Here is a 14813-nt window from a genome sequence, read left to right as displayed (position 1 = left end):
CAAACATTTGTGTAAATTTATAAGCTATTCACTTTGTTTTCCCTAAAGCTGACAATAACTATTTTTGCTTTTCTTCAAAAATGTGAAATATATATCTGAGTAGAAGCAGCTTATTATTTCATTAACTATAAAAATTATTCTATAAGAGTATTTGTATAGATTTCTTCCTATAAGAAAGTTCCCTAAGTGAGACTTATAATCTAGCATTGTACACAGGCTCTAAGTAGTCCAAAGCATTACTGTACTTTACTGACCATATTAAATATTTTTTAAAAAGCAAAGTATTATGAAGTGTCAGTATTAGCATACTGTTATTCATATCAAAATGGCATATACTAAAGTATTAGAAAATTAGAAAATGTTAGATGTATCAAGAGTTATGTAATATTTTTTAATATATTTACAGCTTCCAAAGGCCTTTGTTGGTCCTTGTTGACAGAAACATAGATTTGGCAACTCCTTTACATCATACTTGGACATATCAAGCATTGGTGCACGATGTACTGGTAAGAGGCTAAATATGCACTTATTACTAAAGTTACATGCAGTGGTCCCTTTAATTTAAAATTAACATCATGGCTACAGAAACAAATATGAGAAGGATGGAACTGAAAAATATGAACAAAATGTGATAGGACTTGGTATCATGGGATGTAGATTCTGGAGAATAGTGAAGCATTGAAGTTTAAAGTTCCAAATTTATGATCTTTAAATTGTAGGACAAATTAGTCCTACAATTTATTGTTGGCCTACAATTAGTCCTACAATGTATTGTTGGCCATGATGGAAAAGAAAACAATTGAGGAAAATGAGCAACAACTTTTTTTCAAACTAAATAAATAAATGTGTTCTTCCTGGGAGAAAGCTGTAATTTCTCCCTTTTCTCTGGAAATCAGTTAAACCTCATTTTATAGTAAAAAAAATTAATAGTATTGTTTTGTGTTATACCATATTTTCTGAAGTAATTCCACATATCTAATTTTATGCTTAAAAGAAAAATTTATATTTATCCATGCATATATTCAGCTACGAAATCCTGTGTTTAGCATATACACAGATAAATAAAAACCCCAGTCTTTAAAGGCAGAAAGAAAATGTACACACAGATAATTTCTTTTTAATTTTTTTTTTTTTTAGCTTGTATAAGTACTTCATTCCCTTTTATTATAGGATAGTAACCACTGTTATGGATATACCACCTTTTACTTATCCATTCATCAGCTGGTGGACATTTGGGCTTTTTCTATTTTTGGACTATTAATAATAGCCATGAACATTTGTGTACAAGCTTTTGTGGGCACATTTACTTTTTTCTTGGGTAGATACTTAGAAGTAGAATTGCTGGGTCCTATGTCATTCTGCGTTTAATATTTTGAAGAATTGCCCAACTGCTTTCCAAAGCAGCGCACCATTTCACACTCCTACCAGCAGTGAACTAGGTTCCAATTTTTCCTTGTCAACATTTTGTAGTTGTCTTTACAAATGATTTGTCTACAAGATATTATATAATAGGTCCAGAATAGTGTCTATTTGATAGATAGAAAAATTGAGACACAGAAATTAAAGAATTTGAACCCAAATCATTGACTCTATTAAGACCAACACTCTAGTTTACTAACTCCTAGCCCAGACCTTTAGAGATTATAACAGTGTAATTATTGCAAAGATTGCCTGAAATGTTGTATAAAAAGGAAATGAAAGACATGCAATAGACAATTTGGTTTAATAGTTTATTTCTTTAAAACCTGGATATTACCTCTAAAGTGTTTACTTAAATAAATCAGATTTGGGATTACTGATAGAAATTGGCAATTCTACATATTTCTCTATCTTTGAGTCCTGTGCCATGACTCTAGGATGAGTATCAGAGAAATAGCAGTGAACTTCAATTCAGTAGAGAAGGCAAGAAGAATCAAAGGGAACACGGAATTAAACCTTGAGTAATAGAACATGGAAGCTGGTTTTAGGGGGTCAAGTAAAAGGCTGGAGAAGAGGAAGTCAACTCAAACAGTATTTAGGTATCTACTCTTTAAGAGACATTCTAGACCCTGGTTTCAGCAATAAAAAGACAAAAGCCCTCTTGTCTTCCTGGAGCTTATATTCTATTAGGGGAGACGGCAATAAATGAAATAAACAGAACTTGTAACATTTCAGAAGGTGGACAGTACTCTGGAGGAGAATAAAGTAGGTAATAGTGAACAGTATTGAAATTTTAGAATAGGGAAGACCTCACTGATAAAGTGACATTTGAGAAAAGATCTAAATTAGGAGGTAAAGCAGTGAATTATGTAACTATATGGGAAAAGATCATTCTGGGAGAAGAATGCCTGATATGTTTGAAAGATGGCAAGGCAGCTAGGTGGCCACAATGAGGTGAGGCAGGGGGATAGTAGCAGGAGATAAGCCTAAATAGGACATTATGGGCCACTGTAAGCACATTGACTTTTAATTTGAGAGAAATGGGGAGGAACATGCAGTTCTGGTATGTATTTTAAGACTATCACCTTAGCTGTTGTGTTGAAAATGGACTCGTTGAGGGCATAGGAACAGCAAGGAGATCAGTTAGAAGGCTGTTGCAGTTGTCTTAGCAAGTGGTAAAGCCAAGAAACAAGATGAGATCACCAAGGGAATGAGTATAGATAGAAAAGAGAAGAGGTCCAAGAACTAATCAAGGCTAATAGTGGTCCTTGAAGTTTTCACTGTTCCAGAATGAAATGTGAATAGTAAGGACTATGAAATGAGTTTTTATACTGGCCTTATACTAATTTTTATTCCCTACTCTTTGAAATTAAAATATCATGTTAAAAATAAAAGATGGTGAAAGTTGATGATAGGGTTGTTTTTGTTTTTTGTTTTAATCTTCACATAAAAAGTTGGCAGTCTTGGAAGAGGTTGGTTATAATTAACAGCACAACTTACAATGACCTAATGCTGTTCTTTAATTTTAATGCAGTTTCTAGATGTGAACAAACTATAATTGAGATGTCATAAATTGTAATCATGCCATGTTTTGATTGTTAAAACTATTACTTTTAAAGTTTCTTCAGAGCTTTTAAAATTCTTAATAATTATACCCTTTGCCTCCACAAGATGGAGTAAACGTTCTAGATAGGAAATGTTAACTTAAAATTGCAATTTGCTTTTTATATTAAATGGCTTTGCCTGAAAATCTGTACCATTGATGATTATTTATATATTAGACCTTGGAAACAACTATGAAAATTCACACAGCTTCCTCATGTGTCAAAAAGAGGATTTTGTCATTTAAAATGGGAAATACGCTCTTCTGGTGAAAAACTTTGCAGCACCCTTTTCCTTTTATCAGTATATAAGAAGCAAAATTAGTCGTTAGAACACTATGATCCCTTATTTTTATATCTTGTGAGAGGAACAGATTTGATTGTTCAACTGCAAAATGTGGTTGCCTCAGTCAAAGAGGTGGACATTATTTCCTCTCAATACCTTGACTTTTACTTGGCCTTTGTTTTTTCAAATCTTAGGTTCCCTTTTTTATCTTCGCCCTCTGCTACTGACTCTTATTATTTAAAACATTAAATTAGAATTTATATTAATATACATAGGGATTTTAATAAGATTTACTTTTTTCACTCAAGAATAAAAAAGGAATTGGTTTCTAAATAAATAGACATTTTTAAAAGGTTATCAGAGAAGCATTTTTAGAAGCACCTATTTTCTTAAAGAGGTGTGATTGCAGTATAACAGATGCCTAAGTGTATATAGTTCATGGGTTGATGCTTTGGGCCCAAGATTGATGTTCTGTTGATCCTCTAATCTTTATTAACACAAAACCTTTTGGGTAGCACTATGTTAGCCTGGTTTCAGGCATTTGCCTAAAAGTCAAAAGTATAATGTAAACTTTTAGTCATTTAATCCAAATATACATATCTTACTGTACTTGATAGGAAGTTTCTACTAAAGGTATATAGGCTATGTAAAAGCCCAGTGGATATCCTTGATCTCATTCATTTTTTTAAGATGGTATTGTTTCAGTATATCTGTGTATTTGTTGCTATATCTAAACTTGGACTAAATTTTTAAGGGAAGAAAGAATATATACTGTTCACTATTAACTTATCTAACTTTAAGTGATACTGTTTTTTTCCTTATATCCTAATTGCTTAGTACCTAAGATTTTATAACATCTGTATTTATGATGGAGCACTTTACGAGGATTTTCATTTTCAATTAAATGATTCTTATAAATATTTTAAATTAGGTTATTCTTTTTTTTTTTTTTGTCTTCTTTATATCCATTTACTTTTCTCTCCCTTCTTGTCATCATTGCCCAAAGTTCAATGGTTGTAAATCAGTGCTGTCTAATAGAAATAAAACACAAGTTACCAATATAATTTTAGATTTTCTGGTAGCCACATTAAAAAGGTAAAAGGGAACAGGTGAAATGTATTTTAATAATATATTTTATATAATCCAGTATATCCAAAATATTATCAATTCAATATGTAATCAATTTAAAACATCAGATTTTTAAACTTTCTTTTTATATACTAAGTCTTATAAATTCGGTGTGTATTTTACACTTACATCTCAATTCAAACTAACCATATTCCAGGTGCTCAGTAGTCACACGTGACTAGTGACAACTGTATTCAATGGTGCAGTTCTAAATCATAAGGCCCAAATTCTTTACTAGTTTAACAATTAAATAAATTGCATAGGAGTTAAAATTATCACATGAAACCTGGTAGAAAATGTTTCCATATTGCCAGCAATGTATCTGGGGGATTGGGGAATTCTCAGTTCGTGATTCCTGGGGTTATGAGGAGCTCTGCTTTAATAAGCAGGAACAAGCTTCCCGAAGATAATTGCTGACACTGTGTAGAATACCTTGGCCTCTGATTTAGGATAGGTTAGGTTGTGCTGCTCAGTCTAAACCAACTCTTAAACCTCAGTGGCTTAAAATAATATTTATTTCTTGGTCACAGTATTTCTTGTTACTTGTCCAATCTGGATGGGCAAGGGGGAGCTCTGCTTATCATAGTCACTCACAAATTCAGGGTGATGAAGCCCATCTCAACACATAGTTTCATAATCACTATGGCAAGGGAAAAATGTTTGTAGATTATACTTTATTCTGTTTTATTGTTATGAATAAAATTTTTTAAACTTTTAGTAGGGTATATTTCAAATAAAAACAAATAGAATACTGTAATGAACCTCCGTGTACATCGTTCAGCTTCCCTGGCATTATATGATCTTATATATAAATACTTCAGCGTGTATCTATTAAAAAAGTTATAATTTTATTATCATACCCAACAAAATTAATGATAATTCCTAGGTAATATTTAATACCAGCTCTGTTTTCATTGTTTCCTAATTTTTTCAAAGATGGTTCTTTACAGTTGGTTTGTTCAAATGGGGATCCAAACAAGATCTATATATTGCTTTGATTGATGTATCTCTTAAGTCTCTCAGTTTACATTTACCCCCTCCCCACAGTTTTTTTATTGCCATTTTTTTGTTTGAAGGAATTGGGTCATTTTTCTATAGAATTTCCAACATTTATGCATTTGGCTGATTGTATTCTATTGGTACAATTTGACTTGTTTCTCTATCCTTAGTAGTTCCTATAAACTGACAGATCTAGAAACTCAACTAGATTCGGTTGACTTCTATATCAAGACAACTTTTTTTTTTTTTTTTTTTTTTTTTGAGACAAAGTCTCACTGTGTTGCCCGGGCTAGAGTGCTGTGGCGTCAGCCTAGCTCACAGCAACCTCAAACTCCTGGGCTCAAGTGATCTACTGCCTCAGCCTCCCGGGTAGCTGGGACTACAGGCATGCACCACCATGCCCGGCTAATTTTTTCTATGTATTTTTAGTTGTCCGATTAATTTCTTTCTATTTTTAGTAGAGACGGGGTCTCGCTCTTGCTCAGGCTGGTCTCGAACTCCTAAGCTCAAACAATCCGCCTGTCTCGACCTCCCAGAGAGCTAGGATTACAGGCATGAGCCACCGCGCCCGGCCTCAAGACAACTTTAATGGCAGTGTTCTGTAGTTTCTATTTTATTACATCTGGAAGTATATAATGTCTGTTCGTCACAGTGTTAGTGATAAGATTGATCAGTGGGTTTAGATATTGTCAGCATAATCTATCCATTACACAATTCTCCATAAATCTTTTGCCTAAAGGTTTTAGTGTCATTGATGATTGTTTTCCTCTTTGGTTTTTGTTTGTTGTTTTTAAGAGACAGGGCCTCCCTCTGTTGCGCACTTCAGCCTCCAGAGTGGTCCTCTTTGTATTTTAATTACTGATGGCAAATGGTATTTTTCTATTATTCTTCCTACATCTTTTCAGCTATGCTTATATGAAGAACCTTATCAACTACTTAGGACAAATGCTTGATTCCCTTCCTTTATCTGTCAATTTTCACAATGAGTTACTACCCTACCAATCTGCAGAGGTGATCAATGAGGTTAGTCATGAATTTTTTTAAGTATCATTTTATGAACTAATGGGTTTTTATATTGAGGTGTCTTCAAACTATTGCCATCATTCATTTTGATGCTCAGATTATCCCATCTTTGGTCTATCGTAATGGCCTCAGTGTCCTCTTGACATAACCCTATTAGTCTTTGATACCTTCCCTGCTTCCTGGTACAAAAAATCCTAAACTCATCACATCTATTTTCTGCCTCAGACCTGGACTCAGCCATTTCTCCAAAAAGCTCTGCTTCCTTTGAGTGAGAAATAGTAGAGACCACAATATGGGCTGCTACGGCTGTTCCACTGGGATATCTTTGCTTCCAGACGTTCTCAGTGGTGAGAAAGACATCTTACAGTGTTCCCCTTATCTAAGATTAAAGAACCCATTTATTTTAACAAATTGTAGTAATGTGAAATTGTAAAATTACATCAATGACCACTGATTTTGCACACTATTAAAAAGCATCAGTGGAGGGCTGACTCTTCCTGTTTCATCCTAACAAATATGTTTTTATCCTTGTTTTACTTGAGTTTTACTTGACAAGACTATTTTCTGTGAACCCAAGAAACCAGTTGACTATTATATAAAGCAGAAAATATTTGGATTTAAATTGTAAGATGACTTAATACCACACATTATCATCATCATCATTATGAATGTTGTTTCTTCAGCCATTCAGGAGAGCAGTGTCATTATAGATACCAATTCATATCATTTTAGCTAGAAGCCTATCTTATTTAATAGATATGTATCTGTTGTGGAGTGATAGATGGCAAGTAAGGTTTAATGTATAATTTGTGGTTCTTTCAAAGCTTCTGAACTCTCCTCATTGAATTCCATAGTTATCAATGCTCTTTGAGGGTAGGAGATTGTTTAATAGTTGCATTTAATTGATTTCTCAGTAAAAAATAGCATTACAGTTTCTAGGAATTTATAAATCATATCGTTAGAGGCATAATCACCACTGTATCAAATGGCAATCTGAAACTGATTCTGAAGGATTCAGGCACAGTAGAAATAAATTCAGACTCCCTTTAAGAGTCTAGTCTCTAAAATTTCCCCTCATGGAAGTTAGTTTTAGTAATGAACTTTGAAAAATTAATTTCCCATATAATGCTTCAATTTCACATAAACAGTGAAACTGTTATTACAGGCATTGCCATTAGATTGAATCCCTGATGTATTAGTCTGTTGATTCATCTTATGAAGACAATGATACTTATTTCTGTCTTAGAATTCTTTTATTTAATATTTTAAAAGTCATATCTTGTTTTTTAATTGCTTTTGGCAAAAAGTGATGAAACTCATAGTTTTTATTTAACTCTTAAAACGAATCTCAAACAAGTCTGAAGGAAATAATTGTGATTTGCAGGGGAAATATTTGCCTACTCGAGAAAATACACACAAATCATCACACTTTTTTTTTTTTTTAATCATTTCTTCCCTCACTGATGACATCCCTGTTCTTCAAACTGTGTAACTCTTAAGATGAGGATTTCCTCTAGAAGGCCAGCCTCCTTTTTGAAGATTAGAATTCTCTTAAGGTTTGTGTGCAGGAATGAGACAAAGGTACTCATCTTCAAATGAATGATTGAAGAAACATTTCTTTGCTATACGGCAGGATAGAAGCTAAAGCCTTGGAAGATGTTGGGGAAGCTGATGAATGGCTTCCTTTCCTCTTCCTCACAGTTCTGTCCACTCCCATCATTATCAAGGAGTATTTATGTGTGTTCCCTAGTTTTAAGTAGTGTTTCCTCTGTATTTTATTTCTCTCTGGTTGATTAATAAAATTGTACAAGTTAAAGGATAACCTTAATTTGAACGTCACCTCAATGTGAAACTTTGTTGACATTTTATTTACGACCCGGAAGTACATCTGTTGAACCAACTAGCTGTTTAATGATTGTTATAATGTTATTTAAAGGAATGGTAAATACTTGCCAAAATAAAAGTTACTTTTAATTTACATTGTTTTTCTTCACATGTGAATATAAATTTTATCTTTGCATAAATAGATGCTGCCTATATTATCCAAAGGTTACGTTATTAACATTGGCTCTCTATAGCTCTACTGATCTGCTTTAACTGGTTAACAAGACTGGTGAAGGCATCTCAATGTTTTTAGCACTTCCTTGTGAGATTTATTTATATGTGGTGATTTGGGGTACTATTATCCAGTCTCCTAAGTGAGGAAAATTTGACTATCAATGGAAACTGATTAGACTCTACCATGTTAAAACCAATTCTATTGTCTTTTATTTGTGTTTAAATGTTCAGTTGCTTTAACATGATTGAGTACAGCACAGAATGTTCTAATTTCTCAGTTTTCAAGATTGAAATTACTTTTCCTTATTTGCCTTGCTATTATGCAAAAAAGAGAAATGTCCTTGCCACTATTATGTTATTTCTCAGAATTCTTAACATCTTTTAAGTATTCCATCAATACTTCAGTAATAATAGGCTCTCCTATTTTTAGAGCAGTAATTTTACTAACAAGTTACTTTTATTTTGAATGAGCTATGTCATCACCATGGAAATAGTACCTCACTAGAAATTCTAGTTAATAAAGCTTAACTGTTTAAAGATGTTTCTCTTCAGTATCTCTTGTTAGATAATTTTTTAAAGCTAGGCTTCTTCCCAGATATAACTGTTAATATCTATTTATTGTTTAAAATGTTTTTCCTCGATTGTGTAATTTTACTTTCTTCCTATATGGATGATTTGTTTTGCAAAGTGAGGTTTAAATATGGAGATGGAAAACTGAGAGGAGTTAAATAAAGTCACTGATATTCTTGTCCTATGATAACATGAGGAGTCTATAGGAAAAACAATATTAATAGCTTGAAATGTAACATAGTATACTCTTTGTTATCCCAACCATTTATTGCAACTCCTCTAGTCTTTAAACCGCCTATTTATACTACCCAAGGCTACTTGTGTTCTACAATATAGGGAATTTCAAGTGATAGGATCTAATTCTAGTTATTCTATTCTTGCTGCAATAGAATTAGCAAAATACTTAAAAGCAGTGCCTCTAAAGTCAGACTGTCTGGGTTTTCATCTTGATTCTACCACATAATTTCTATATAACTTTGGGCAATTATTTCTCTGTTCCTCAGTTTTTCATCTTTTAAGTGGGAATTTTATTACTACTTCTAAGAGTTATTGTAAGGATCAAATAAGTTAATATAAAGTGCTGAGAACAGTGCCTTGCAAATAAAAGATAGCTATTCTTTTCATGATTTTTCTCTTTGATGAACATTACATGTAAGGAAGAAAAGACTGCCTCATTGCTTTTATAATTTATTTGACAGAAAATAGACATGCTACTCCTCTATGGCAATTAGACATCCATATATTTCACACTCTATTTTTTATGTCATAAGGAAAAATGGCAAGGAAATAAGCTATTTTAAAGGATTTATTTGGGAAAGTTACAGGGTATATTCTAATAATCTAAGTCAGTATTAACCTTGTTTTATCTAGAGGTGATTAAATTATATTCAGTATATTTGATTTGCCAAGACCTAGAATAATCATTTAGAAATGTATATAGATACCTTAGAACTAAGATGATTGATTCAAACTCATGCTTGATAATTTCTCCATATAATTTCTTGCTTATTTGTTCACATGGCCACTTATTGATAGCCATGTTGTATCTCTGATGCACTATTCTTGAGTAGAGTTGAACCATAAAATATTGCTGTTATGTGAAGGAACCCATAGATTCAATGCACGAAAGGAGGGAAAGGATAAAAAAGATACTGACTTTTATTTTTGCCTATTATATGTTTGCTTTTTGAGAAAGGGCAGAAAAATCAAGCCTCATATGAGTAAAATTAGTCCTGGACAGAAAAATTCAGTAATAGTGGCCTGACTGGCTCTTAGAATTTATGTGAAAGAGAGTGCTATTATTATTGTAGCTTCTAATGTAATTTTTTAAAAATGCAATCCATCATTCAAGTAACACATCAGAATCTTAAGATTCTCCAAGAGATTAAAAATTATATTTAAGATTCTGTTACTGGAAACAACGAAGCATCAAGAGGCCTGGTCGAATAAGTTGATACAGCCAAACTGCATAGCCATGATAAAGATAAGATAGATGTACATCTATGCAGCAGTCCCCAACCTTTTTGGTACCTGGGACCAGTTTCATGGCAGACGATTTTTCCACCGACAGGGGTGGGTTAGGGGGTGCAGCAGAGCTCTGCAACCTAGTCCCTAGCAGGCCATAGGCCGGGGGTTGGGTACCACAGTATGTATGGATATGGAAAGAGCTCTAAATACTTATTGAAAAAAGAAGGTACAAAATATATATAATGTAATCCCATTCCATTTTTAAAGTCAAATTTAAAGGATATATATATGCATAAGTATTTTTCTAGAAGGATACACGAAAACCTTAACATAGTTTGTATATATTTTTTGAAATTTTAATCATATACATCTAATACTTTCATTAAAATACATAAACAATTAAAAGTACATTTTTGTATAACAAAAGATTAGAAGGAGGTCTTCTAAATTTCAGATCTGTATTTTGTCTTTGGAAATATTAGAAAGTGCAATAAGAATCTGTATTCATTAAACTCAGAAAACAATTATTTAAAGCAAGCTTACTTTTTCCTAGGATTTCCACTTAAACAGGGTTAATTTGGAAGAATCTTCTGGAGTGGAAAACTCTCCAGCGGGTGCTAGACCAAAGAGGAAAAACAAGAAGTCTTATGATTTAACTCCAGTTGATAAATTTTGGCAAAAACATAAAGGAAGGTAAGAAAGAAAAATAGTAGTAAGTATTACAAAAGATTCATCCCTTAAAGAGAAATGATGATGTCATCTGACCTATGAATTTGAGAAAAAAATGAAAAAGGTCATGGTTCATTCACACAATGAGTGGGAGCTATAATTAAATAATCCATAGATACGTATCTTTATTGTTCAGTTTTTTCTTGATTCCTGGGTTCTTTTTGTTGTTGTTCTGTAGAGTCACTTCTCTTTTCAGTAAGTTCATCCAGTGTGATTTTGCAGATTTTACAGATAGTCTTTCCAAATTTTGTTGCCATCTCCATTGACTCAATAAGACCATCTCTACCTTTCATCAAATGGGGTTTTGTGATAGGGAAATTTTGGGGTGGAATTTTTCCTTTTTGTTCCATGTTTGCCCTCATACAAACTCCATTTTAGATATCTGTGGAGAGAGTACCTAAGTCTGAAGCCCAGAGATTTATTCAAAGTACATTAAAAATAATGGGTGAAAAATTTTAATAATTTGCTGTGTGATTTACTGTAGACAGATATACAGATTCCCTGTGTTGCCCCTTAAAGTTTAGGGTACTTTATGGGCTCAGTAACTGCTATAAAAAGTTATCTAGTGGTCAGTGTGGCTGTAGAAGTCATTCTAAACAAAGAAAAAATCATTGCTCAGAGAAAAATAAGAATGCCATTCATCAATAATTATGAAAATATGATTTTTTAATGTTTCAAGTATAAGAGTGTGTGTGTATGTGTGTATATATATATATATTTATATCTGTGTCCTTGTATAGCTGCTCTTTTTGGCCTCATTTAACATTTATGTTTAAAGAGAAGATACAGACTTGAATCAATATGCTAGGGTTTTTTGTATATTTTATCTTTTTTTTCTTTTAACTTTTTTCAAAACTGAGAAAACATTGCTATAACAAAGATTCAACTGTCTCTGCAGAAAAAGTCACTGTCTTTCTCTTTCTGACTAAGGCACTTCAGGTACTATTTGTTTTAAACAATAATCTTCCCTTTGGAATTCCATAGTGTACATTTTCCTCTAGAATGGTGAAGTACAAGAAATTACATTTTATTAACAGAGGCTTTATTTATAGAGAATACAGGATATTTTAAATGTGACATTCCCTAATAAATAAAAGCTTGAGAAAAGAATCTGTTTATTCAAATATAGAAATTTTGAATATTTTATTTAGTCTGTTTAGGAACCACCTGAGAGGTCAGTTGAATAGTAAGAATTTTAACCTTATGTTGTTAAGTAGGAATAGCCCTCTTACTCTGCATATTAAACTGCAATAATGTGGACACAAAAACACCAGAAGACAGCATAGAGTCAGACAAATGACTTAAACCTCTCTGAGCTTCAGTTTCCTCATCTGTAAAATGGGAAGATGATAATTCTACCTAATGCCCTATTCCAGAGGGTTGTTATGAAGATTGAGAAAATGGATATAAAGAAATAACTTGCCCAAAGTCATTCAGCTTTCATTGATAAAGCCAGCGCTGGAACCCAGTTCTAACAAATCTCAAAGTACCTGGTCATAACTATGAATAGCACCTAACTCAACAGACTGCTCATGATTAAATGAGATAATAGAGGTAAATTCTTAACATAGGGCCGGGCGCAGTGGCTCACTCCTGTAATGCTAGCACTCTGGGAGACCGAGGTCGGCAGATTGTTCGAGCTCAGGAGTTCGAGACCAGCCTGAGCAAGAGTGAGACTCCGTCTCTACTAAAAAATAGAAAGAAATTAGCTGGACAGCTAAAAATATATAGAAAAAATTAGCCGGGCATGGTGGCACACACTGCAGTCCCAGCCACTTGGGAGGCGGAGGCAGAAGGATCGCTTGAGCCCAGGAGTTTGAGGTTGCTGTGAGCTAGGCTGATCCCATGGCACTCTAGCGCGGGCAACAGGGTGAGACACTGTCTCAAAAAAAAAAAAAATTCTTAACATAGTGTTTGGCATACAGTAAAAGCACTCAATAAATATAAGCAGTTATTCTCTGTTAGCTGAGACCTGAAAATATTGGGGGATTTTGAGGATTACATAGCTCAACCAGCACATTTTGCAGATGCAGCTAGGGACCCAGGAGGGTAAGAGCTTGCCTATAAAGGTAGTTCCCTTATAATTAGCTGGAACCAGGGCTTCTGACACCCCAGTGCACTGCTGAGGCCTCAGTGCTATTTTTTTGGCAACATAGACTCTGCTGAAGTTGGCGTAAGTGCCTGGGGTTATCAGGTGAAATTGGACTGTGTTCCTCAGAATTCTTTCTGAACTCCTGTCTTTTCTGCCAAATGTACCTCATTAGTGAGGTATTTTCAAGTGTCAGGACTAAGGAAGCAGTGAAAGGTTTTTGTTTCATTGCTGGTAAGACATGACCACTTCTTTCTTATATAGGAGGAAAAGATTCTGGCCTCCCCTAAGGCTGTAGGTGAAAAATACTCGTTTTAAGAAATGTTTTATGGTCAACGTATATTCATCTAGAATTTTTCAAGATTAGTGCTATATGACACTTTTTCTACCTGCACTGCTCTGTGATTGTAAATCAGTTATGTCTAAAGTCTGTGTAAATTACTGCTAAACTACATTGGCCTGGAAGAAGATATCAGGCAGTAGACCCACCCAAAAAGTGGTCCAAGTGCTATTTTTACCAGTAGTGTTCTGGGATATTAAGAGCACTGAGTTACAGGATTTTTTTTTTTTTCACAATTACTTGCAGGTGATATTTTTTAAATGATATCTTTGTACTTGTATGTACCCTTTGACACTATGTGTTAATTTTGGTGGTAATATTTAATTGATGTTTGATATACCATGACTTCTCTTCCTTTGATTTTCAGTCATGTAAATATTTTACTTTTTCTTCTTACAGCATGTAGGTGAAGAGAAAATGTGTTAATAGTTAATGAAAAGAATAGAAATAAAACTTATATTTGTTTAGATACAAGTTTTATATGCATTTTAAAGAAATAGTATTTATTATATAAATAGATATCAGAGAGATATGTGATTATATTTATGCTGAATGTTTTGTCTTTTTTTTTTTTTTTTAAGAGTCAGGGTATCACTCTGCCACCCAGGCTGGAGTGCAGTGGCACGATCATAGGTCACTGCAGCCTCCAATCCTGGGCTCAAGCGATCCTCCTGCCTCAGCCTCCCCAGTAACTGGGACTATAGGCACACATCACCATGCCTGGCTAATTTCTGCCTTTGTATTGTATAAAATATATTCAAATACAAATAAGTACATTTAAAATGATAATCTTCATTGTATATATTTAAGAATTCACACAAAAATCAATCTTTTAATGTCATACTCATAGTTCCTCTTGTGTAATACTGTTTTAGTCCATTCCCAGAAGTTGCAGAATCAGTTCAGCAAGAACTAGAATCCTACAGAGCACAGGAAGATGAGGTCAAACGTCTTAAAAGCATTATGGTAAGGTTCTGTTTGCTTTCAAACAATTATAAGGAAAAGGAGGACATCTAGAGGGATAAAGAGGTTTACTTGTTTTTTCCCCCCTAAAAATTCAAGGCCATTTTACTGCTTTAATAACAACAAAAGTAATCTCAATTT

At 33.5% G+C, this 14813-nt stretch overlaps 1 protein-coding gene across 1 annotated transcript in view; it reads left to right on the top strand.

Moving 5' to 3' along the window:
• Positions 1-14813, top strand: part of SCFD1 (sec1 family domain containing 1) — a 105962-nt gene that overhangs the window by 26287 nt on the left and 64862 nt on the right. Inside the window, exons 10-12 of the mRNA XM_012647886.1 lie at positions 407-506; positions 11105-11244; positions 14585-14675. Coding sequence (XP_012503340.1) covers positions 407-506; positions 11105-11244; positions 14585-14675 — 331 coding nt within the window. The remainder of the gene's footprint in view (positions 1-406; positions 507-11104; positions 11245-14584; positions 14676-14813) is intronic.

This window comes from Propithecus coquereli, unplaced genomic scaffold (assembly GCF_000956105.1).
Source record: "Propithecus coquereli isolate 6110/MARCELLA unplaced genomic scaffold, Pcoq_1.0 Scaffold273, whole genome shotgun sequence".
Lineage (NCBI taxonomy): Eukaryota > Metazoa > Chordata > Mammalia > Primates > Indriidae > Propithecus > Propithecus coquereli.
Note: the sequence above shows the minus strand (reverse complement) of the source record. Positions and strands in the feature narration are given on the sequence as shown.